At 40.4% G+C, this 26102-nt stretch overlaps 1 protein-coding gene across 2 annotated transcripts in view; it reads left to right on the top strand.

Annotated features, from left to right (window-relative positions):
* COL4A6 (collagen type IV alpha 6 chain) overlaps positions 1-26102 on the top strand; it is a 116209-nt gene that overhangs the window by 38586 nt on the left and 51521 nt on the right. For both annotated transcript variants that reach the window (XM_034063874.1, XM_034063873.1), the window contains exon 2: positions 1801-1884. In XM_034063874.1, the coding sequence (XP_033919765.1) occupies positions 1801-1884 (84 nt within the window). The remainder of the gene's footprint in view (positions 1-1800; positions 1885-26102) is intronic.

The raw sequence follows: 26102 nt of genomic DNA, 5'->3' as shown, positions 1-26102 counted from the left end.
ATAGAGGTGTACGTTGGCTAGCAATGAGTCCAAATTCCCACTGCGTATATATGTGTATAATCACAGTAAAAGGTGTGTCTTGGTGCAGTTCACCCTTCAGTCATCTTATGACCAGATCCTAAATCTTAATACCTGTGGTCAGAAATGACCTCTCAGCAGTATGTCTGTTAAGACAGGGACCAGTTTTTGTATAGTGAGCCCTTGCCAAGGTACATTGCTGACTCAAGTTCATGCTGATCATTCCTTGTCTGAGCAGTTTGGAGATGCTCTTACAGTCTATTATATCACCTCTAGATGCATTTTTTCTCCTCTTCTTTGTTCTGCCTAGGTAGTCCAAAAGCCCCATATCTAATGGGATCTCATCTGAACAAAGCTGCCAAAAAGTCTGCAAAAATAGTGTTTTCTTGGGTTTTTTTTTATATTTAATGCTTCTTAGAATCCCTTGAAGGTTGTTATGACTATTTTACAGCAAGAGATAATGTTCCCTTCAGGCTAGGGAAGTATGGAAGACTGGATTTAAGGCTTTTTGTTAGTATCTATTTGTTCTATGCTGCCTCAGAACCAGAGGCATTTAATTTAGCAGAACAGTGCAAACAGCAGGGTGCATAAAGGGATTTTTATGTACATTTAGCAGAAAACTCTCATCGAGTGATATCAGACTAGTTACTTTGAGAGAGCTAATGCAAAGAGCTTCAAAAGTACATGAGGAACTTGCCTGAATTGCTTTTCATTTTCCACGTTCCTCAATGACAGATGTCAGGGAATTTTAAAGGCTTTTAGAATATTTTCTGTGGGTGCTTTTAGGAAGGAAATGTCCATTTCCAGTCTCAACTTGTTTCTGCTATTAGCTTGGTCACCTTGATATGAGGCACTTACATGTTTATTCCTTTCAGAGTTCCAGACCCTAGGGACTGTTCCTGAGCACACTTGGCAGTAAAATGGGTTCCTTAGAGAGGTGTGTGGCTGAATTACAGTGCTAAATTGAGCTTTTCTCCAAGCCTGTTACAGTGTTGTCCATAGTGTTGCAGGGGTTTTGGTATCCCAGGACTTCCAGCCTGTTGACTGTGGGAGGGAGTGGGTCAAAATCTCTGAAGTAAACTCATGTAGCTGACTTCCATGTACTGGCACACTCTGTATTAGCTGGGAATTAAGTTTATGATACGGGGACTTCAGATTTCCATAAATGTTGTAAATAGCCTTGAAATAACTAATGCTAGTACAGCAAATTCAGAATGTATTGTCAGATTACATCCAAATCCATGGTGTTTTCCTACTGTCCTCTGTGCACGTCTGTTCTTAGTTTAACATGCCACAGGAATTTCTCTATTCTTACATTCAGGGTTGCAGCTTCTTGCTCTTAGAAATGCACAAGGATCATAAAGTTAACATTTGTCTTAGTAGTTCACACTGATGTAGAGGTGTTCAGTATGCAGGATGACTGAGGCACAAGTTCTGGTTATTGATTGTGATCCTAGTTAATACTGTACTGATGATCTAGTTATATGGGGCTTGGTAGCCTTAAGGCACTCATCACCTTGCAGAATAACACCAACTTGTGTAAACTCACTTGTCTTCAAAAGGTTTCTAAACCAACTCTTTCTGTCTGTTTGGTGTTTCTGAAAATGACCCCATTATAGAGATCCTAAAATGCAACTATATATTTTGCCACTTACTTCGCAGCAAGTTCACATGACAAATGTGATGTATGTGGAAAGTGCTGAAACAAAAGGTTTCAATTCAAGGTCTTCAGCTGACATATAGTTATGACATTGCATTTTCTTCTCTTTTACTCTTTAACAGGGTGGGAAGAAGTCTTACAGTGGGCCCTGTGGGGGCCGCGATTGCAGCGCTGGATGCAAATGCTTCCCAGAGAAGGGTGCGCGGGTAAGTGTGTTTTCACTGATACAGTTTGTCCTTATGTCTCTTATCAACCTTTTTACAAATAAATAAATAAACTCTAAGCTAATATGTGTAATTCTTAATCTAATGACCTCATGAAGCAGGAGGAATGATGAAGACCAGCTGCATTTCAAAAGTCCCTGGCCAAGGTTTCCAAAGCTGCTCTAAAGTTGTACAGATTGCTGCCTTTGCAGTGAGTCTTCAATGGAATTGCATTTCCTTGTGTATCTGAGCCCTAGCTTAAGGAAGTCAGATGGCTTTTAAGTAGATTACAATAATTAAAAAGGCAAATTAAAATAACATGGGCTTCCAGTACAGATTTTGCCGAGTCCTTTGTTTGTGGGACTGTTTTTGACTTCAGCATTTGTTTGTGAAGGAACAATAACTCTGAATGGATCTAAGCTTTTCCCTTTGAGAGAGTCTTTTGTTTAGCTAAAGCTGCTCTCTGAAGTCTGCATTGGAAGAAACCAAATGTTTAAGTAAGTTTTCTGTGAAAATCTTGGATTTATTTGGATTTTATGAGAAGGTTATAAACATTTTAGCTAAATGCAGCTGGCTATTTCCTATCTTAGGGTAATGCAGAGCTGCTGATGTGACTCTGCCTTCAATTACAATGTTAATTTTGGTCCAGATACCATGTACTTATTTTTTGCTTTTAAGGTCTCTAAAGTATTTTAACAGTTATCAAGTTGAATCTTACGGGTTTAAGTTCTATGGAGATGAAAGGAGGTGCATTGGAGGTGCTTGAAGAATTAACTTGGAAGGACTTGAGGAGAAGGGGAATACACTAATTGTCTTGTTTAATAAAGCAGTGATTTTGGGTGAAATCATTGAAAAATCATCCTCTAAGGGCAAAACAAAAGAAATTAAATCTTATTTAAACACAAGCAATCCTGATTATTTTTCCCTGTGTGTTTCAATGTCACTATGTGGCTGAATTTAAGGCATCAGTTTCTAGGACCAAACTTAGTAAAATGTTGCTATTCAGAAATGATTGTCAGCATGGGCTTAAGTGTTTCTTTAATTGCAGGCAGACTTGAGTGTGAATTCTTAATTGATAACTGATGATGTGTTTGCTTTGGAAGTATAAAAGTTATTTCAACTGATTATGTGGCAGAGTGAAAACTTGTCTCAACAGATAAGCGGAAGAACTTTGCAAGGAAGTTCTCAATGTAACTTAGAATATGAACAAGAGCCAACTGCTCAACACCTTTTGTGATTAGGTACAGTAAGGGACAGACCTCATTTGGTTCTGGCATGCAGTATCCTGTAAATGCTTTGACCTTTAGATGGCAATGAGCATCATTCTTCTGTCTCTTTAGATTCCCGGGCTTCAACTTGATTGTTTGAACTGGCCACAACACTGTTGACCTTGCAGTTTGAGCTCTTGGCATCTCTTTTGTTAAGATGTCACAAAGATTTTGGGCTGTTTTTATTGCTGATCTGAGAACTCATTTGGCTTTTAGCTTGTTTCTTACGTGACCTGTATTGGTAGGCATTTTCAGTTCTCCAAACTCGTGTTCCATCCTACTGAGACCTGACTGTGGAGTAAACTATCTTCTAGAAGTGGTAATCTTTCCCTTTTACAACACTGCTTCCATCAAGCATACTGAGCCCTGCTGACACCTTCTTGGACATCTGCAAGCCGCAACTGGAGTCCTGCCATGCCAGAGGATAAGGAGGTGACTGGCTGAACTGGGATAGGAGATGGTGTGATTAGGTACCCTCTAGCACAGCTTGTTTCTTGGAGGAGACTGTACAGCCTGAGGCTAATTCCTTGGCTTCCTGCCTAGCTTCTCCTCCATTGCTACAAAACCTTTAAGTTCAGCGCAGGCAAATAGGAAAGGGGACTTTGCCAATGCCCTGAATCCATACTTTAAAAGAATATTCCAGCTGTCAATTTTGCGCAATTAACCAGATGACAATGAAGCTAAGCTTTCCTTTTAAATGAAAGGAAAAAAGCACAAGGAAAATGACAATAAGCTGACAGCTCAATGAAAAGAATATAGGCATTGTCCTTAAATGTCCTCCTCCCTGAGTGCACTTCTGATCACATCAAGCTGTGATGAGTTTGGTTTTGACCAGACACTTCAAAAAGTGAATTTAGGCAGAAAAACATGAAGAGTAAAAAAATCTGTTATAGAAGCATCCTTCATCGTAGCCAGTGACTCAGAACAGGTCCTCGTATGTAATGAGAAGTTAATGAGAAGCCTGGCTCTATGTAATTGGATGGCTGTCATGGTTTAAACTCAGTCAGTCAATTCAGCCATGCAGTCTCTCCATCGCTCCCTCCCCTTCCTCCCTCCAGCTCCTGGAGGGATGGGGAGGAAAACAGAAAGAATGCAACTCCCATGGGTTGAGATAAGAGCAGTCCAGTAACTAAGGTATAACACAAACCACTGCTGCTGCCACCAATAATAATGATGATAAGGGAAATAACAAGGGAAGAGAATACAACCACTCACCACCCACCGACCGATACCCAGCCTGACTGAGCAGTGATCTAGCCCATCCAAGTAACTGCCCCCAGTTTATATAGTGGGCATGACATGTTGTGGTATGGAATACCTCTTTGGTCAATTTGGGTCAGGTGTCCTGTCTCTGCTTCCTCCTGGCTTCCACTTCTCCCTGGCAGAGCATGAGACCCAGAAAGTCCTTGGTCAGACTAAACATTACTGAGCAGTAACTAAAAACTTTGGTGTTATCAGCGCTGTTCCCAGGCTGAAAGTCAACCACAGCACTGCACCAGCTACTGAGAAAGATGAAAAATGACTGCTACTGCTGAACCCAGGACAATGGCAAAACTCCTGGGCCACACTGCAGCCATTCTGCCATTATCAGTTCTTACCTTGTAAAGATTCCTGGATAACAGTCCAGTGATTTGTGCAGCAGTCCAGTCCTTACTGGGGAAGCATTACCTTCACTGATAGATTCCAGCTAGGACCTTTTTGGAGGTTTTCTTAGAGGTCAGGTGAAAAGATTAACCTGAGTTTGTGGCTTTTACTGCTCAAGTGCACAAGATGTCTTGCTAAGCTTACATGTCATACAACAGTTTAAGAGTAAATGTAACAGCAGGAGTAGTCCACTGAACTGTTTTTGGCCAGTTTAAATCTGAATTTTGGATATGGTTGTTCAGTTCCCCAAAACTGCATTGTTAGAACTTACACCAACTTTAACATGAAATCTGACATAATGCTGTGCAAAGAAAATGCCAAGTAGCACCACAGATAACATGAGAGCCCCTGCCTCCAGCTGGAGTCTCCAGGTGAATCTGTGGGTCATATAAACTCTGTAGGGCATATAAACAGCTGGAATACCACCTATCAAGCTAGCATGACAAGGCAATTTTAAAAGGAAGTCTGCTATAAGAATGGAGGTACCCAAATGTACCCTGATGCAATTTTCTGGGGGAGGGAGACAGTCTGAACACAGACTTACCCTTACTGAGCCCACTTCTTGCATACGAATCTGGCATACAATCCTCTCTCAGAACAACACTTGATGGGTAGAGAAAACTGTTAACATTAAACTATGAAGGACAAAAGGAAAGGTGGAAAAAGCAACTCTAATAAATCATAATGTAAATGAGGATTCTTACAATGTAAGAATGTGGATTCTGATGCCAGTCTCCATCTAGTGAAGGGCTGAATGTCTAATATATATAGTTCCAGTGCAGGTGAGTGACCTACTGGTAGAATATTTTTGGGACTGTCAGAAGAAATTTTTGTGCTTTAAAAAGAAATTGGTTTTCTATTTCCTTTCTCAATCTGATCCATAGTTTATGGGCAGGGATAACTCCCTTTGGACATTTCTTGCTGTATTGAGGGCTATTTGGCTGAGAAATGCACTGCAGATAAGTTAGCAGTGATCAGGAGGGCACTTTCCCTATTTGAGGGTTTCAAGAAACTCGTAGACAGCCTGCACCATTTCATCTCTGCAGCTCATTTTGCATTTGTTTATGATAGCGTGGGCTTTCTTGTTTTTATATCCTGTCATCTACTTTCAAACACTCCCAAAGATAAACTAGCAGACACAGTCCTTGCTGCATGTATAGCCTCTCCTGATGCCTGTTCGCTTATCTTGGAATTTATAACAATATTAGGGATTGTTTTAATCTTTGCTCAACATGTGCTGGAGCTCTTCAGCTGATGCTAATCTTTCATTTTTTTCATCCTAAGTCCTGTTCTCACCTCCCCCACCAAAAAAAGGGGTTTAAAGGAAAAAAAATGTAGGAATTGTTTCCAAGGCTTCACAAATCACTCAGCAGAGACTGTGTCCCAGGCAGCTTTGACAGTTTAGCATTGCTGTAAATTGGGAGAATTTGATGTTACCAGTTCTATTTTGTTTTTTCCTGTGATCGTGTCAAATAATGTATACATTTAATGTATACAAATAAGGTATACATTTAATGTCTACAAATAATGTATACATTTAATGTATACAAATAATGTATACATTTTTATGCATCATGTGTTCTTGCTCATCCACCCTCCTTCCCTGGGTGGGATGGGGAGGAGAACTGGAAAATGGTAAACCCTCATGGGTTGACATAAGAGCAGTTTAATAATTGAAGTATAATAATAATAGAAATAAGAATGGTAGGAGAAGAGAAAAAAACAACACAGAAAGAGGAATAAAATTAAGGAAACAGAAGTAAAGTTCTATACAATTGCTCACCACCCATCCCTGAGCAGTGATCTGCAGCTCCCAGCCAACTACCCTCAGTACATATGCTGCGGATGACATCCCTGTAGTGTGGAATACTCCTTTGGCTGTGTTTCCTCTCAGCTTGTTGTGCACCTGGTCACTGGCAGAACATGAGAAACTAAAAAGTTCTTGATTTAGAGTAAACAGAACTGAGCAACAACCAAAACATCAGTGTTATCAGAATTGTTCTCACACGAAATCCAAACCACAGCTCTGTACTAGCTGCTAGGAAGAAAATTAACTCTGTCCCAGTGGAAGCCAGGACACTACTTTAAAGCCTGTTTAAAACATGATGATATGATCAGTTAGAAAACTACTAATGGCATTACAGAACCTCTTTCCACACAGAGGCCGTTTCTAGCAACTGGTATGGCTGGAAAGGAGTATATCTGTAGAATAAGGCAGTTGGTTTGAGAACATGATGGACACTGAAAGTAAATTGAATCTGGTCCTATGAAGTGAAGCACCATTGGAGTGCATCAGGTGGAGCCCATCTCTTGGCCTAGTCTCAATCAAAATAAATCTTATTCTTGCACTCCAAAACTACACTGCAGTGTGAAGTAAAGCACAGTAAGTAGGAGGGATTAAGTAAGATTGAGATGTTATACCCCAAAATGCAGTAGCTATCTGAATTCAAGGCCAGTGTAGACAGAGATACGTGAGAGTCCACAGGCTTTCTTTGAAGTTAAAATGATGATAGTAAGTGGAGTGTAGATTATCTATGGGAAATCAAAGAGTTTTTGATAGAATTACTGCAGATCAAGCAAGCTAAAAATATACATCCCCAACATCCATACAGTGAACAGCGTAACCTGAGGTCAGAACTTTGGGTGATTTAAACTAATTGCTCTCTAGCATAAACTAATGTCGCATTGGCAAGAGATCTTAGATTAACTTTTGTCCAGAACTAATCCCCTCAACTTAATACCGGGTGTACAAAGTGTCTCTCTTGTGATAATTAGTTGAAGATCAGTTGTTATTTCTTTGCAATTGAATTGTAATAATTACCACTTGTATTTCTTAATGTATGCTGAATTCTGCTTTGGCTGGTTCAACACTAATTGGAACAGTTTAGGGATTTCCTGATGAAAGGTCTTGGACTTCTGTATGTATCTACTTCATGACACTCCATCAGCCTGTCCGATGTCTCTCCTTTCCTCATCCTTCTTTCTATCCAGCAGATTGAGAGCTATCTTAGGTTGAACACTCAGGTGGACTGACTACAGGGTAGCTGAATGTGCACAGCAGCTTAGCAAGGCAGGTCGGCTGCTGTCTACCAAGGCTTCTGAGCACTAGCAGTCAGCCAGCAACCAGACCCCTCTCCTCCAAATGTAAGGGCTATAAATGTACATATGTAAGGGCTGTAAATGTACATATGTACATATGTAAAATATGTAAGAGCTATACTTTCTTTTGAAGTATTTTGATGTGTTGCAGTTTTGACAATATTACAGTACTTTCACCCTCAGTAAATACCATGCATAGAATATATGTAAACGATGCCTGATTTTTGTTCAAACCCTCTTCAGGTTAAATAAAGTGCCATCATTTGATTTGGAAGAGGATTATCTGTAACATTGAAAAATGTTGACCATCTGTTTGCTGTCATGAAGTTCTGGCAATATTTTGAGAGAAGATGAGGTAATAGCAAAGTCAAACAACTTATGTGCCAGCTGCTTTTATTATCAACTGCCAAGATTATTTTTATTGGAGTAATAAAACTCACTTTGCCAAATGAGGCATTAAGCAATTATTGTACATGTCCTCCTGACCCAACCTAAGTACGTTGAGGCTAGCCCTCTGATGGGAACCACACCATATACTGACTAAAACAACTTAAATAGATCTCATTGCATTTGAAAGTATCCCTTATGCAATGGGTGTCAGACCAAACCTCTTCATACGTACAGTCTTGCCTCATCTCTCATAATCTCAAGTACATTTGTGAAGACTTCTCGAGGGGACAGGCACCCATCTTACAGATGTCATAGAATGCAGTAATGGTAAACAACTACTTAAGCAGGAGTATCTGGTACCAAATCATGTTTCCATGCTTTCTTTTGCAGTTTGGCCAAAAGGACATGTGCACTAAATGAGTCTAAATATATTCTAGGAAACATACCCCATTAAGAAGGCTTCCACAGCTTTCATAACTAACCAAAACCATAGCATTGCTGTATCACCAGGGTGGTTGAGGGGACTCTGTGACCTGAAACTAAATCTGTTTCTAAATCTGCCTGCAAAAGCAGCATATTCTGTAATTGCAGTGGGAACCTGTGTTTACTTTTGAAATCGTCCAGAACATGGGTCCTCAGCCTGTGCTTTATAGAGCACTTCCAGATGTCTTCGAAAAGCCAAGCAAAGAAATATCTGTCACTGTTCAAATAATTGTGCTTCATGTGAATTGTAACCCAGGATTTTGAAGTCTTTCCAGCATTTTGGGAGCAAATGGAGCATTCTAAAAGCTCCCTGCTGCATCCTATAATGCTGTGAGTTGCCTTAGCTTGGGAAGTAGCTATGTAGTCTCACTATACCAAGTACATGTGTGTTCTGTTTCTCCTCTCTAGTCTGAAAAGTCTCTGGTTTTCTCAAATAGAGTTTCTCAAATGTGAGAAGTTACTGGCATGGGTTTAAACTGAGGTGACTACTGAAAGTTGTTTGGTCAGCTGGTGGTGGTCGGTGCTCTGCTGTGTGTTGTGATATGTCCTCCTCATCTGAAGACATAGTAAACCATTCTTCTCTCTGTTCTGATGCTGGCATTGTGAGCTGAGAGCACAGGCATGTTGCCCTGGGAATAGATACTTTATTATTTCTTGTTTATATAAGTTGTCACAGCTACCACAGGCAATCTGGGTGAGTAAAGCACTTGAAGCCAATGCCATCACTCCCATTGATTTCATTTTAAGTGTGTAGACAGATGGGAAGACAGAACCAGACTAATCTTTTCCCTTCCTCTTTGGAGCCTTGCCACAACTGGCCTTCTGTTCTAGCTTTGTATCTGTGGCACTTTCTCCAAGACCCAATATGACAACTTGTGCTACAGATTTGATCCGTATGGACAAACCAGAGTTCAACAAGAGTTTCCAAGTAACCTCCCCTGTTTCCTAAATACTGGAGAGTAAAAACATCCCCATATCCAATCTTTTCTGTATAAAAATTATGTCTTTCTTGGCTATAGAAGGAAGTGGTTGATGAATCTGTGATGTTTTGTTTACCATAAAACTCCTTAGAGCAGAGCTACCACCACAATTTGGGGTTTTTTTGTTCATTTGCTTATTCACAGTAGGTGAAGAGTTGTAAATGTTCTTAACATGTTTTCTAACAGCCACTTCACCTTGTAGTCAGAAAGACAACGAGGAATTCCTGTCGGAAGAGAAACTCTCTGGTGTCCTATCCAGGACAGGAAAATCAAATGCTAATGGGAGTCTTTGGAATGTATTAAGCTCAGTCTAGTTGGGCTTTTGCTGCTTAAAAGCTGCAGGATTTTTTCCTAATGATTCCTGCAGTGATGTCTCAGTTGAAAAGAGATGATTAATGACCTCTTACATCTGAGAAATGGCACAAGACTTTGCCTCCTCTCCAAGCAGTTAACAGAGAATCATAGAATAGTTAGGGTTGGAAAGGACCTTATGATCATCTAGTTCCAACCCCTAAAAGAAGAAGGGTTAACTTATATCCTGCCTTGAAATGACCAAATTGGCATTTTCTTTCATCGTATTCAGTATCATTTGTGTATGGGATTTGCCACTTAGACATCTCTTAGTAGCCTTTTTCTTCAGGTTAAGTTCTCTTTAGTATCTCCTTTTCTTTATACCTCCCTTATCTCACCCCATCCCCAAACTTGCCTATCTTCTAATTTAGTGTGAATGTTTCAGAATATTCCTGGTACTTACTATTTTTTAAAGCTTCTTAAAATTAGAAGAGGTGTCCTTTGAAGAAACAAGATTCTTTTTGAAAGAGTTTCCTTTGGCAATAAGTGAAAGGTATAGCAGAGATCTTTCAGTGTGATCTCCTCATCACAGAAGGATCCCAGAACCAGTCTGTGAGCAAGACCCAGTTCTAAGAGATTTGGGCAACGGTCAGGTTAGGAGCCAATCCATGAGCCAGGAAAACAGCCGACAGCAGGGATTACTACAAAGCAAACTTAATTAGGCAACAGATAGGCAGGAAGTACGCCAGTCATGGAGCCTGCAGCCAGATGGAGCACACAATGGAGATGGTTAACCAGGCAAAGCTGTGTTTGTAGTGGTAAAAGAGGCTGTAGTGCCAATTAGTTGGAAGTAAAGCCAAATGCATGAGTCCCCCAGGCTAGCTGTGAATCCCTGTTTCTTTGGAAAAATGTGTGTGAATGGCAGCTTTTCCCAATATAAAATCATAGATTTCAGAAGAGAGGAGAACATCATGACATTTCTCAGCTGGTGAGTGAGATAGAAAAGCTATTTAGAGGTGGTTTCCCTGCTCCAGAAGAGAAAACGATATGTATACTTACAGCAAAAAAGAGTTAAGACTTGTGAAGTAATTGTAGGTTAATGCTAATACCAGAACATAGTGGGAATGAGAAACTAAGGAATAGCATGATAATAAATACAGGTGAATTCTGATAAATACAGAACAGTCTGTCTGAGAATCTGGATATAAGCCTGAATTGTATAAAAAAAGCTGCAAAATGATGGAGCACATAATCCTTAAGAAAGATGAAGGAACAGTGGGCAGGAATGGTCTATTCTGAGCTTGTATATAGGAATGAGAGTGCAACACAGCAGTTTCTAAAAGATCCTGTATGAAAGACTCCCAGGTTTAAGCTTCATGGTTTAATCTGAAACCAGGACATAAAGTGTGGAGGAAGAGATGCCAGTAAAATGAGATGAAGAAAGAAGAGTATCAGCCTTTCCCTTGGCCTAATTCTGCAAAAACAGGAGGAAAAACTCAGGTATTTGCTACTCTCCTGCTTTTAAGCTGTCGATTAAAGACAATTTAGCTGTTGCTGTCAAATAATTCATTAATCTGTTATATAGAACAAGCGTATTTTCACAACTACCTGATGTTAAGCTGTTTTTAAGGGTGACATATTTCATATTCTTTGGCCAACTGTGGAACTGCCAACTTAAAAAACTTGGAGGAAAGGTGTGACTTACATCAGGAATAGGATGCGTGAGTTGTACCAGCTATCTCATCCAGTTACTGCTTTTGGAAAAAGGAATGTTTTAATACTCTGAAAAGGAGCCTAGATACAAATGTCATTATTATTCATGGGTGATTTTTGAAAGACTTTTTTGGTCTTTCTTTAAAAAACAGCAGAATGTTGCTAAAACTAATAAAAAGTCCAAGTAATTTGAAAATGTCTGGTTTTAATCCATAGTAAATACAGCACAAACGATGCACAACTTCTGAAGGGCTATTAAGAAATCTCTGGTTGCCTGTTAAAGCTTCTCATGCTTCTTTTTAACTGATCAAAGAAAGCTCTAAATGCCTCAGATTGAGCTGAATTCTTCATGTACAGCAAGTGAAGCATTTTTTAGTACCTAGTGATAGCACTAAGGGTGATGCAGTTCTGCCCAAGTTTTCCAATGTTCTATGAAGTTGTTACCTTTCAAGACAGAGCTTAGACTTGTGTTCACATCCACAGTGTTCTGCTTGGATCTGTAAAGCAGAACTTGTTCTACTGTTCAGTTGAGCTGTGTTCTGTCCCTCTGCTCCCAAAGCTGGGCTCTGCATTAGCACGGCAGCAAACCTGCTTTAACACAATGTTTGTTCTGCTCATATCTCTCTTGCCAGACCAGCAACATCTGCCTCTGTGGGTATTTCCATTTCCTGTCAGGTTCCCAAAACACAATCAAAGTTTCTAAACATGCAAAAAGAACAACAAATGCATCAGTCAAGATACTGCCCTAGCTGTGTTTGCTGCAAAGTGCTACACTAGAGATAGATCTTGGTGTGGAAGAACTGTAAGTTCTTAAGACATGCACGCAGAGTGCATGCTCTGTAAGACAAAGTCACTGTAGATAGCATATGGTCAGACTGTAAGCTGTGGTTGACATAATGAATGTTGGTCATAGAAACAAGAAGTGTCTTGGATCTGGATGTCCTGTCCCTCTGTGGTCACAGGATTCATGAATAATCCTGTTCAGTAAAGTGAGTATTTTGGTTATAATGAATTATTATTTGTGACTTGAGCCCTTAACTGCAGTGATGGCAGGTTTGGATTGATGAGCAATGTCATCACACTTAACAAGCAGAAGTTATAGCTTGTATACTTTGGCAGATACTTCCTGGGTGATGTGCAGTGTATTGGCTCCATTATCTGGAGTGGTGCTCACCCTCAGCCCTTCCTGTGAATCACAGTGCACGCTTATCGGGAATCTTCTCATTAGAAACACTCTTTAATGTAGTTCCACAAATATATTGAGCATTGCTTACCCTGTCATCACAAATCACACTTTGTGAACAGCTGGAATGTATATCAGGATATTCCCACGTGAATAATGGGCATTTTCTAGCAATTTTTTAAGCAGATCTTGTTTCTTCTTTGTACAGCTTGATTTCTCTTGATGCTGACCGTGTTGGCCATTCCGAATACCTCCATGATGATGCTGTGGCATTTCTTTTATGATGATGACTAATGACTGAGAATCCCAGCTGAGAGAGGGGAAGGTCCTGCAGTGCAGGGCAGTTGCAAACATACAGTTGGAGACAGTTGGTGCTTCAGAGCACTCTGTGAGAATTACTTTAGTTATATGTTTCTTCAAGTGTTAGCTAAGAAATCTGTTCATTGTTCAACTTTATTTTTCAGGAAAGTAGGTGAATTAATAGAAACTATTTTGAAATAAACCACCAAAAAGCTAGAATTCTGTACTTAGTAAGACCTCCAAAGATAGTTAATTCTTATGGAATGTCAAACTCAGACACGTGTGAAAGAGGAGACAGCAGAAGAGGTTGTTCTTGCCTCATTTTAATTAGGACATGTCTTCCTAACGGTACAAAATGTTTTGGGAGGCTATCAACCTTTGGAATCTCCTTAGCAGTGGAAATGGAGCCCAGCTTGTCTCACAGCAGATTCTATATAAATAAATAAGGTCTGCATGCAAAATCTAGGCAGCAGGTGGTCATTGCCTGCCTCACTCCAGCTGCACTTGAGCTGTAAATCCAAAAGCATTACAAAACTAGCAGTGGGACACCCAGTGGTTCCTGGTAGGCTCGGAGCAGTGTTCCTGGGACATTAAAAGGAGTTTTCCTAAGATTTACTGTTTTCTCTTGAAACAATAGATGACATAAATGTTATCTCCGGACTTTTTCCAGAGCGGTGAAGTAATAGAACTTCTCCTGTTTTTCTAACATCAGGACTAAAACCTGAACTAATCTATTCTAACCATTGCCTTCTTTTTTATCAGCCGGAATGTGCATTAACTCCTGAGAACATTTGGGTGAATAATAGTTCTGCTTACAGCGGCTTTATTTTGTGCACTGGGCGACAGAAAGCAGTCAGGATTTCCTTCACAGCATTGATGTAGCTGCTGTATTCTGCATTGGTTTCTTCTTTCACAAACATATGTCAGGGGTGCCACATTTACATGTCTTTAGATTTGATGTTACCGGTATTATGAACTCTTCAGTCTATACTGAAGAGGAAAGCTGGGCTCCATTGGTGTGACTGAGGGATTTCCTATCAGCTGTAAGGGAGCCAGGATTTACTTTCAGGCTTCTACGAATGACTGCTCACCCAACCATTTACATGGGCAGTTCTATGTGAATTTTGCATAGGGGGAAGTGGTTTCAAGAGAAATACCATCCAATGTATTTTTCTTCACACTTAAGAGAAGTAGTGTGAAAGCTCTGCACAGTGTTGGCAGGATGTTATAGCTGAAAGAACTGTCTTTTTATTAACCTGATCTCCTTTGCAAAATGAAGGCTTAATTTATTTCAAAGAGGTGAAGGTTTTCCCTTCAGCAGATGGACAAATGGGAAGGGACAGGGAACATTGTGGGTTTTTTTCCTGTCATCATGGTATAGTTTGCCCTGGAGAAAAGAACAGGCTATGTGTGTCCCTTAAGGGTGGTGAAGCTTGAATAGTCCTTCCATCTTGTGCAATAGGCTTCTTTGAAACCTCCAGCTATATGATCTTTTCCAGACCTCCTCTTTGAGCAGCACAATTCTGCCACGGCTTCCAGTGCCACATCAGGAGAAGCACTTAAAAGTGGTTTCATTGCCCTTGCAAAATGGGTTTGGGATTTTTATGTTCATTGGGTAAAATGTCTTAATGACTTCTGAGCAATTGTAGTGCTTGTTGTGTTTGGTTCAGTGGTATTTCAGTGTTCAAAGACCTGCAGAGGAAAATGCAGCTTACACACATTGAATTTCTTCCATCTTACACTTTTTCAGTAAATGCATCTCTTGGCACAAGGGAAATTGCAGTGGGAGTGTTTTCATTAAAAAAATCCTTGTTAGATAATCCTGCACTTAATTAGGTTTCCGCTGGTTTAACTGGACATGGAAACAAATAACTGTGGTAGAGGTTCCCCTGGAGAAGTTGTTTCATGTTTCTGTGACTGTTCCATTTCCGTTTATTGCTGTCTCAGCTGTTTATCCTAGGGCTGTCTGGATTGTCTTCAGGAGCGTAGGTCAGAGACGACGTAAGGCAGTGGTGTGTGACTTGGCACACCTATAAGGACATCAGGAGTACAGGTAGCTCTTAAGTCCCATCAGTGCTCATTTCATGCAAGAAAGGGCCTTCAACTGCTTCATAGAATCATAGAATAGTTCGGGTTGGAAAGGGCCTTAAGATCATCCAGTTCCAACTCCCCTGCCATGGGCAGGGACACCTCACACTAAACCATGGCACCCAAGGCTCTGTCCAACCTGGCCTTGATGGAGCTCCAACTGCCAGGGATGGAGCATTCACAACTTCCTTGGGCAGTCTTTTCCAGTGCCTCACCACCCTCACAGTAAAGAACTTCTTCCTTATATCCAATCTAAACTTCCCCTGTTTAAGTTTGAGCCCATTACCCCTTGTCTTATCACTACAGTCCCTCCCCAGCATCCCTATATCCCCCTTCAGATACTGGAAGCTGCTATGAGGTCTCCACGCAGCCTTCTCTTCTCCAGGCTGAACAGCCCCAGCTTTCTCAGTCTGTCTTCATATGGGAGCTGCTTCAGCCCCTGATCATCCTCGTGGCCTCCTCTGGACTTGTTCCAACAGTTCCATGTCCTTTTGATGTTGAGGACACCAGAACTGCACACAATGCTCCAAGTGAGCAGAGTAGAGGGGCAGGATCACCTCCTTCGACCTGCTGGTCACGCTCCTTTTGATGCAGCGCAGGATATGGATGGCTTTCTGGGCTGTGAGTGCACACTGAAGTTTCCCATTGACCCAAGTTCTTCTCCACAGGGCTGCTCTGACTCTCTTCTCTAACTTCTTGCTTCTACTTCCCACACCAGTTATGCTATGTAACAGCAAGGAATGCTGAGTTTTATGGTTCAGGCTGGGATCTTGGACCTGTCCTTACAAGCTGCATGAGAATCAGTGTTATTTTCCTTTGATGGTATACCCAAACTTATCTAAAGCCTACAGCAAAGCAGACATGCGCTTCAACCTGCCTGTGTGCCAGCTATGTGTGGACTTCAACTTGGAGTCAGATCTACACTCGAACTACAATGTTCATCTGTCTATATGTTTGCCACTTGAAATGGCAGAGCACATGGATGGAGTTTAGCACAGGGAAGAGCCTGATCCTGTTTGAGGATGGAAATTCTATAAATAAAAGGGGAGTTGCACTTCCTGATAAGTCTATATTTTATGTTTCTGGCCTGACTTTAGAAAGTAAGTTGAGTCATGGGCACATACAGTGAAAAACTGGTTTTTGAATGGCAAATGACCATCCCAAGGAGGCTAACTAAGGCTATTCAAGATACATGGTAATGTAAATAATTTACTTTCTGTCTGTCCTACTTCGTATTACTTAAAATAGTCCTCTGGGATGTTAAATATAAGTTGATTCACTTCCACAAGGAGTTTAAATCATTCCTCACATACTTATTTTACGTGTGGAAATGCTGGTCTGAGAACAGATTTAAAGTAAACTGGGAACAGGAGAGTTATGAGACTTACTGTTCCATGGGATTTGTAGCTGCTTTTCTATCCCCTCAACAGAAGTCGGCAGTGAGAGTCTCTTAGGTACGTGAGTATGTGAGTTCTCAGCATTGCAAACAGTAAGAAGAGCTGTAGGGAGACATTCAAGCTTACAACATAAATACATAGACAGCGGAGACTGTGCGAGAAGGAAGGTAAAATGTCCTGCTTTTCCTGATGCTGCTTGTGTCATCTTCAGTGTTAGTTGTTGCTATCAGACCCCAAGTCCAGGAATACTATTGACAGCCTTGCTGTCATGAGCAAAAGCTGGGGGCAACCAGGGCATTGCAGGCTTAGGTCTTCAGAACACATTTAGTGATCGTGTCTGAAGTTGTTCAGTTCTAAGAAATCTGACTTGTTGGTCCTTGTTTGAAGGGGCTGGTGAGTGAGTCCTTCAGCAAGCAGAGGAATCATGAGTGTGGTGGCATCTGATTTGTGTAGGGATACATGACACCCAACAGCATCTTCTCCTGGTGTCTCCTATTGATTTTTATCTGGAGTCGTTTTCCTCCTTGCCAATAGAAAGGAACATGTTGTACAGGAAACTTGTCTCAACCTTCAGGAAAAGGTGAGAGGAGGTTGCAAAATTGGACCTTATCCACATGCTCTCTTCAGAGTAAATCCTTCCTCTGCTCCTATACATTACGTTATTGGTGAAATACATCAGCAAATGTTTATAGTCAAGCAAAGTTTGTACTAACAGTGTGTCATGCAACTAATCTGTTTACGTTATAAATAGGGAACACTGAGTTAGCTCCATTTTGCTCCAGACTCAAGTGTCTTATTAAATATTTATACATGGACTAGACTGTTTACTTTGCACCTCATAGTATAGTTGTATTGGGAAGACTCAGAACACCTGGGGTTTAATGGGGCCTTAAGGAAAGTTTGCTTCAGCTTTCCAAATTAAAGCTTAAGAGCTCACAGAATTACTGAGTATATGACAGGAGAGTTTGAAGTGGGGAAGTATCAGTTGTAGAAGTACAAAATGGTGATTAATGAAATATTGGTGTATATTGGATCTTTATTTCACTCTGGTTCTGCATTCCAGCACTTCTCATATAGAGAATTATCCGAAATAGCAGAGAAATGCCAGAGTTTCCCCTGGTTGATCTTAGTGGGAGGTCTGTTCTTTACACTGCTGAAAACCAGTTGCTAGCATTAAGTAGTCATTTGGCTGACTTCAGTGATGCTACTCTAGGTTTATGTAGAAAAAAGTAGATTAATGGGGCCTTGGACCACAGTGTTATGGGTGTGCTGGCTATGTAAAGCATCCTCTTCTGCAGGCTGTAGATCTAGCCTTCCTTTCCATCTTAGGTGTAACTACACACATGGAATCTCACATCCAGAAGTAGAAACCACTACGAGAACAGTTCACCGACAGAAAGCAGAAGAAAGCCTGCTCTTACTTTGCAGAGGACAATCCAGTTTCTTGGTGTTAAAGTGCTGACTGCCTGTGTGTTTAACAGTTGTATGACTTGAAGAAACATGTACAAACCTCAATGTTTTTTAAGTTATTGAATGTGAGTGAAAAGCTTCTCTGATGTGTAGGACAAAAGCTACAGCTGTTTAAAGTGAAAGCTGGTTATGTATAATCTTGCTAGGTTGTGCATTATATTAGAGCGACTGGGGAGCAGTCTCTCTAATACAATATTAAGTCATTGTCCATGTTTTTCAGTGCGCTCCCTGATCTTGCTCAGTCTGTACAACACTGGAAGCATTGCTGCTGTCCATTCATTTTGCAAATCTAGCAAGAGCTTGTCTGATCAGCACTTACGTCCAGCACATATCTGCTCACTTCGCCATGAAATGTGAACATAAAGGAACATTAACTCTTTCTCTGGATTGGGGTCTTAGGCAGCTTTGAATATAAATTGCCTCTGAACAAATTTATGCATGTTTCTAAGATGTAGTGCCCTTTGCTTGCTCCTAAATGTCACTAAATGTCCCTGCGTATCAGAAACTCCCTACCCTAATTCTTTCTAAGCATAACTAGCTATTCAAGTTACAAACTTTGGAGGGTTTCCAAGACCATAGCAAGCACCACTTGCTTGTCAGAACTAGTAGAGCTTACTCTTTTTTGCTAAACATACATTTGATTTGATTTTAGCTTCTTTTTTAGGCACAATATTCCGAGAGTAAGGAGCCTTATTCTTCCAATGTGAAGAACGAATGAAATGTAGTTATCACTAATAATGTTCTTTGGTTTTCTGGGGAGTCTGAGGTAATGCTTCCTATGTTTAAATTGATTTCCAGATATTTTGCACAAGTTCTGCAGATAAATAAAACCTACAGTTCTAGGTAGGTACTCTTGAAAACTCTGCTTTGCCCCTGCATTTGTTTGGATAGGATTTAAAAGTTATATAGGTTGTATAAAATTCGTATTCCAGTCTAAACAAAAGATACAAATTGACTGCTTAGCTTTATTTGTATGGTTTTTGCCATGCAGCACACTGTTTGAAACACTATTGTCTTGTTATATCAGTATCAGAATTAGTATTAAGTATTATATTAAGTATCAGAATTTCCCAATACTTTTGTGTTCAAACCTAACTAGAAAATGGAATAGTGGCAGAGATTTTGTTTAAATGAGTTACTTTTTACTTATGTGTTACTTGACTACTCTTTCCTTGCACTGAACTTGAGTACTACTGCAAGTACTATAGACGTTCCTTACACCATCTCTGTACAAGAATCAGATTATTCCGGTACATTAGAAATAGATGTGTCCTGTAACAGCTGTATTAATGTGGGAGGTAAAACACTACTTGCAGCAGGATTGGAAGACACCATCCAAACGGGTCATACTTTAAAAAGGAGCATTTGTACAAAGACACTGGTTTCTTTGGTCTGATGATTGTTTTCAATATTTATAGTACAGCAGGGCCTGGGGCCTCAGTTACACATCAGGATCAGTTGTACTTTGTATAAACAACAAAAAAAGCCCTGCACCAAAGGACTTTTCTTCTAAGCCTTAAATGTACTGATTCTGAAGAAAAGCACACAGCTGGGACAAAACCATGGAACTATCCCAAACTGTAGCTGGCCACGAGGCCAGATCTGGATTTTCATCCATCTGCTTTCAGCCGTGGAGCATTTAGACTTCGTGTTCCCTGCAGATGTAATAGGGATGTTTAAAGATACATTTAATGGATCTGCAATGTAATTAAAATGAAATGATCCCACAAAGCAACAAGGACACTCAAGAAACGTGAGCCAGAAAAGGACCATGAGAGTATGTTGGTACAGTTTGATTTAGGCAAGCGTGTAAGTTTAAGTGGTCTCTAACCTGGTGCTGACTCTAAGCTTGGAGTGAGCATAGAGCTGCCCATCCATGATGAGGTGAGTGTGCTGTCATGAGGCTCTCAGCAGAGCTAAGGAACCATAAAACCAACACAAGAAGCTGTGGTATGTGCTATTTGTAATCATTAGAGCATGGATTGAGCCTTAACATTCCTTTGTTTAATTTAAAGATAGATCATTAATTTGACCTTCATTGGATAGCTGAATGTATGTAGATGACATAATTTAGATAGAGTTACAGTCAGTGGTGCAAGATAGTGTTGTCTCTGCAAGCAATGCCCTGCTAAGTGCTAAATAGAGGTGGGGATCCAGTCTCTCTCGGAAGGCTGCTGGATTTGGGGATACTTTGATAAAATCAAGCCTTTGAAGCTACTGACATTTGGAAAAGGATATGCACTTCAGTGGAGAGGAAAAGTAAAATAAGGCAGCGTTAAGGGTTAGTTGTTTCTTTAACAAATACAGGGTGGGCTGTTAATACTAGAGTGGTGTAGTGATAGAAAATAACTATCAAACTAAATAACATTGATTTGATACTGGTAAATCATGACCAAACAAATAGAAGTCCCAGATTTCTTCCCCACTTGCTGTTACATCCAGTAACACAAAGACAGAGACAATGTATTTTTCTTTTCCTCTATTTGTTTAGCAAAGATGTAGTTTTGGGATAGTTGAATTTCACTTTCCCAAGATAAAAATCACTGTTATTCCAGTTGACAGATGAGAGGTTTTGCACTGCAATGTTACTTATGTCAATAGAAAAAATCTGTTTCTGGAAAGCAAAGAGAAGACAATGCCTCTTTTGAGACTCAAGTGAAATCCCAGTGTTCAGGATGCAGGTCCTGGGCTTGGGCATGTCCTCTCTGAGAACTGGGAAAGTTAAACCATTGCTCTGCAGCCTGCCTTTCCCATGACCATGTGTGAAACTGCCAGTCAGCATTTGTATGCTGGTTTCTTGGCTTTATCATGTGGAGTGACAGTAAAAGCACAGGGAGGTGGCAACCAGATTCACATAAAAAACAGCTAGCAGGGGTCTCCCATGTGCATCCACAGTGCTTAGTTTCATGGTGGGAACAAGAACACAAGCTGTTTCCTTAGCGTAAGTTGAGACAAAACTTCACCTTACCCTGTGTGTAGAACTGTTGACTTTTATGGGCTTCCCTTGTGTTCTTCCTCTGACATCAGGGTGGTACTTCACTAAAGCTGTATTTGTCTGGTTTGATGCTGTTGAGAAGACACTGGAGTCTTCATATCATCCCAAACTGCATAGAAGCAAGTATTTATTGAGAGATCCAGATACAGACAAGGCAGTAACTCATTCACTGTTATGCTGTTCTTGCTGGCTAAAAGATAGGCTGTTCAAAATACCTACAGGGATTATGAACAACTTAATGTGTCTGAAGGGGGCTGGTATGTACATGTGCGGCTGAGGGCACAGTTTATTGCACATGCAGATACAGCATGGTGTGAGGCTTTAAAAAATACCCTGTATAAAAACACTAGAGCAAATAGCTGTGGTTTAACTGAAATTGGAGGCACTTAATGAACGAGGGAAATAGGAAGCCAGTTTGCAGCAGTTGATCAATAGAGGATTCATTTTTTCTCTGTTCATTTAAAGTATGCTTTGCTTGTTTTTCTCAAACAGCAGTCTAATGACTGTTCCCAACTGATGGCTCTAGGGAAAGGGCTTAGTGTACTTTGTGTAGCTCAACAGTGGCTGTTCTGGCTGCAAAAGGAGCACTGGCAGCAACTTCCAAAGAGTCCTGCTGAGTCTGTGCAGACCAGATCCGCTTCCAGTGCTTGTCCTCCCAGGGTTTCTGGGGGGCTGCAATTCTTTCATGAGCTGCTGGGAGGCTGTTTGCAGATCTGAGGCAGTTTGGTTTCTCTAAAATGACATGTCATCATGTTGGCATGTAGTAACGCTACTCTTTGATGCGATAAGATGATGCAGACCCAATGCATCGCTGCCTTGTGGTGCACTGGTCCCATTTGGTATATTTTGTTAGCAGAGTTTGCTGTCTGAAACAAACCCATGAAAGTGACTGTGTTGTGAACTTTGTATCTCTCAGGCCTTAGATAATTCCTGTTCACTCTAAATGAGTGCAAAATACAATGAGAAATGCAGTATCATCTTTCAGACCAGTATGGCTACATCAATGTAACTATTAAAAACTAGAGGATGCATTTGCTGTTTGAAATGAAGAATATACATGCAAAGAGAAGGAAGCCAAACAAGATGGTAACATCTACTAACTTTAAATGAAAAAGAAAAAAAGACAAAGACACTTGGTTTTGTAAAATGCACTGTCTTTGTCTACAGATTTGTCCAATTTCCATCATTATACTGTCCTGGCTACCGTAAATCTAACTACTGAACTTACAAACAGACTTAGCCAAAGCTTGGAGATGCCAGCCGTCTCTGAGTTACAACAGAGTGGAGGCAACTCTCCTCTGTCCTATAGAGACATCAAGATTAAGGCATACTAAAGGCTTCTGATTTTTCAAGTGAGAAGCAGTGTGACTTTTGTATGTATATATGGATAAAACGTATTTGATATCCTTGAGGTGTTTAAATTCATGCTGTTATTTCAGGCCTTTTTGCTGTGGTGTTATTTTTCCTTTCAGATACGTAACTCTTAAGTGTTCTGAAAGCAACCAGAAGCAATTCTGGCTTTGACTAGCAGCTAATTTGAAACAACTGATGAGCTACCGTACGCCTCCCTTTGGCTTGTTGGTACGTTTGCTTAACGGCAGGATACATTCCTAATGCTCAGACGTTTCAGTTCTGCTTGGGTACCGTGAAGGCCATTATCTGGATTGTGGTATATCAGAACAGGGAGCATTTTCTCCTTTTATTTTAAGAAGGAAGAAGCTGCTGAACTGCTTTGGAAGTAGTGGGCTGGTTATTGTCTGCCTAAAGCTCCCTAGACCTGTGTACAGGACAGCACCAATGCGGTTATTCTGTCATCATATACAGATCGCTGATTATCACACCCCAGTGTTTGTGATCTTCTGCAGCACTGCTTCCTTCTGTCTCTCATCAAGGCTCAATGAGCACAGACCGTGACAGGTAAAATCTTCTTCCAGACCTCAGATGCTCCCATACAAAGAGCTGTGCTTAATCCCTGGCCTAGTGTGTAATTTAGTAATCTGCATGGTCATGAATTCCAGGGATATATGGGCAGGAAGCGCAGAGCAGTGTGGGTAGCAGGGCAGACCTACAGAGTCATTTCAGCCTTTGTTGTATTGTGTAGCAAGGGATTTTGGGGACAATGAGACCTGTCTGTCAAAGATTAAGCAGACTGGAAGTGTGATTTATACCAACAAATGAATGAAGCTTTTTGGAGTGTTAATACAGCCACGTAGTAAATGTCCAAAGACTTAAACATACAATTTATGTGATGACAAGCAACATTGGAATTAATCATTTATTCTATATACCTTAGCCAGTGGGATTTCAATTAGGTGAAGAGTTCATTTCCGTCCTTATCTTGATCAATATATAACACTTATTAGGAGAAATGAAAAATCCTCTATTCTTGCTCTCTCCATGACTTTGGTTTGAAGTTATTTGTACTAATTGCAGTTATTCTCCTGCCCTGCCTTGTAAAGCAGCCCCTGCCTGACTGGCGCTTCTTGTTATCAGGCACTGCACTAAGATTTTGCCTGGACCTGCTCTGTTTAAACCTCTAGAGATAACTGGAATCCTGCCAAATGTTATGTTTGTAGATTTGCAGGCATCTACAACCTTCCCCTCGTGCTTTGGTCTATACATTTCCAAGCCCTGCATAGATGAGAATGCACAGACTCCATTTTTTCCCCCTTTAAAGTGAATTGTTTACATGTTTGCAAAACTCCCCTCGGCTCTGCTGTGTAGCAGGTCTCTGGGAAGAGATTTTGCTCTAAATCTGCTATCTTGAATAAGCAAATGGTTCCCATCTGAGTTTTAAATCTTGGCTAATATTATCTGTTCCAACAGATAGTTTTGTTTGTAGCAGAATGCTGTGCAAGGAAAGCCGCTCAGACCTTCCTGAAGCGCCAGGAACATGCTGGGAAGGCTATGGGAGGCAAAATGTAGGGGAAACTGCTTGCAGAGAATCTATTGTTCACCACTGACCCCTTACTGGACAGATCTGTGAATGGCCTACTTTCCCCGCCTGCCTTCTAACTAGAAGCATCCTCTGGGGCTGAATGACCTTAGTGGATAATGAGAACTTCTGCCGTGTTTCAGTCTTGTAAACAGAATATTTAGGATGTGGAACATGGTCTGGTGACTAAAATGGGGGGTTGTAGATGTGTAGAGATGTATGTTTTAATGGGCTTTTTGTTGTTTTGATTGGTTTTTTCTTTTACAAAAAGGCTTACTTTATTCACCAGATGAATAATGTTAATACATGATACGTTAGTAGGGCTTAGAAGTAGCTCCATGCTGCATAGATCATACACCATGTTCAGACTTGGTTTCAGCATTATATTGTACTAAGCACTTATATTTGGTTGTAATAGCACAAAGACCGGATACTGGACAGGGGAAGGGATGTAATCAATACATCAGTAAGAACAAAGGAAAAAAAGCCAAGATTATGTTCTGGAACACTGCTTATGGCAATTCATATATACATATTTTCTTTGTAACAGTGAAATTCAATAGAATAATTAGATTAGAAAAATAAAAGTTCAGTATGATAAAAGTGAGCCAAAAAGCAGTCTTAAGATCATGGTCCAGAATAGGTTAGGCTATGACTTGGATTGCAGGCTAAGCTAGGGGAAAGGTTCACATTTTAAGTTCGGCTATCCCAGCATCTTCTAAGCATGTTCTTTCAGGAACTTGAGACAAATTGAGAGAAACTCTGAAAGACACGAATGGATACAGGCATGCATTTAAAACTGCTTTTAGAATGCCAATGTTACGCTTGTGATCTGAATCTATTGTTCACTTTCTAATGATTCACTTGACATTTTGCAGAAACAGAGAACACCATGACAAACATTTAGAAAGTCATCTTTCTTATTTATTATATTAGGTACCACCTGAAAAAACACAGCTGTGTTTTATTAAAAATGCTAAAATAAATCTGTGCTATTTTAGTTAGTATTATTTCTGCAACCAGCTCACCTCAATATATGAATTAGCACAAAATGCAGTAAGACTAATATCACTCTAATATAAATAGCCGTATTACTAGCTAGAATATCTGCTGATAGGCAAAGAGTAATAAGAAAAACTTCAGCAACTTTAATGAAGATTCAAAGGGAAGCTGTTAAATACAAAGGTTGTTGTCTTAGTTGGTTATTTTTCAGAATTCAAACCAAGTTTTTCTGCTTTAGCTGGAATACAGTGAAAAGGTTGACAGCAACATAGGAAACTTCCATCAGAAGTATGAAAACAAGGGGAGCAACAGAGGTACAGCTGCTAATTACAGATTAATATGATATCTCCATTAAAATGGTCCTCAGTTACAATCCCTTGAGAGAAGTTGCTCCATGTGTCATACACTACATTAGCCCTTTTTGCTCAGATTACATCTAACCGTCTTTTTGCTATAATCAGTTCAGATAAACTGCATTTCCGACATTGCCAGTTATCAGTTTGCTGATCCAGTTTGTTGAGAGCCACCTTCAAAGCAGAAATAAGTGGAAATTAACACAGCCATTGGAAAAAGAAGACAAGACTCGTTTCTATAGCTGTGATGAGCTGAGTGTTTCTTAGACGTCCAAGCATCCCATTCAGATTGAAAGTCTTTGCCTGGCAGAAAGCATTGTGGACGGTTTTGAATCTATGCAAAGTAAATAGATACTTTATTACATGACTTCTCTTTGAATGAACAAACCCCTCCAGCCCTTTAATTTAAAAAATGGCTTTGATTTGACATTGCAGAATCTGGGAATGGATGAGCCTATCTCAGGCTGCACACTCCAGTCTGGAGTCTAAAATTGCCTGAAGAGAGGGAATATTGCTATTGCTAGCCCAGACAAAAACTAGGGCAGGATCCTGCTTTTCCACTCCAGTGCTTAGCAGGCGACCCAGCTGGTGAGCATGAAATAATTGTCCTAAGGGCTGGTACCCTTGAAC

Source organism: Melopsittacus undulatus, chromosome 6 (assembly GCF_012275295.1).
Source record: "Melopsittacus undulatus isolate bMelUnd1 chromosome 6, bMelUnd1.mat.Z, whole genome shotgun sequence".
NCBI lineage: Eukaryota > Metazoa > Chordata > Aves > Psittaciformes > Psittaculidae > Melopsittacus > Melopsittacus undulatus.
The sequence above is the reverse complement of the archived record's forward strand: the minus strand, read 5'-3'. Positions and strand labels throughout refer to the sequence as shown.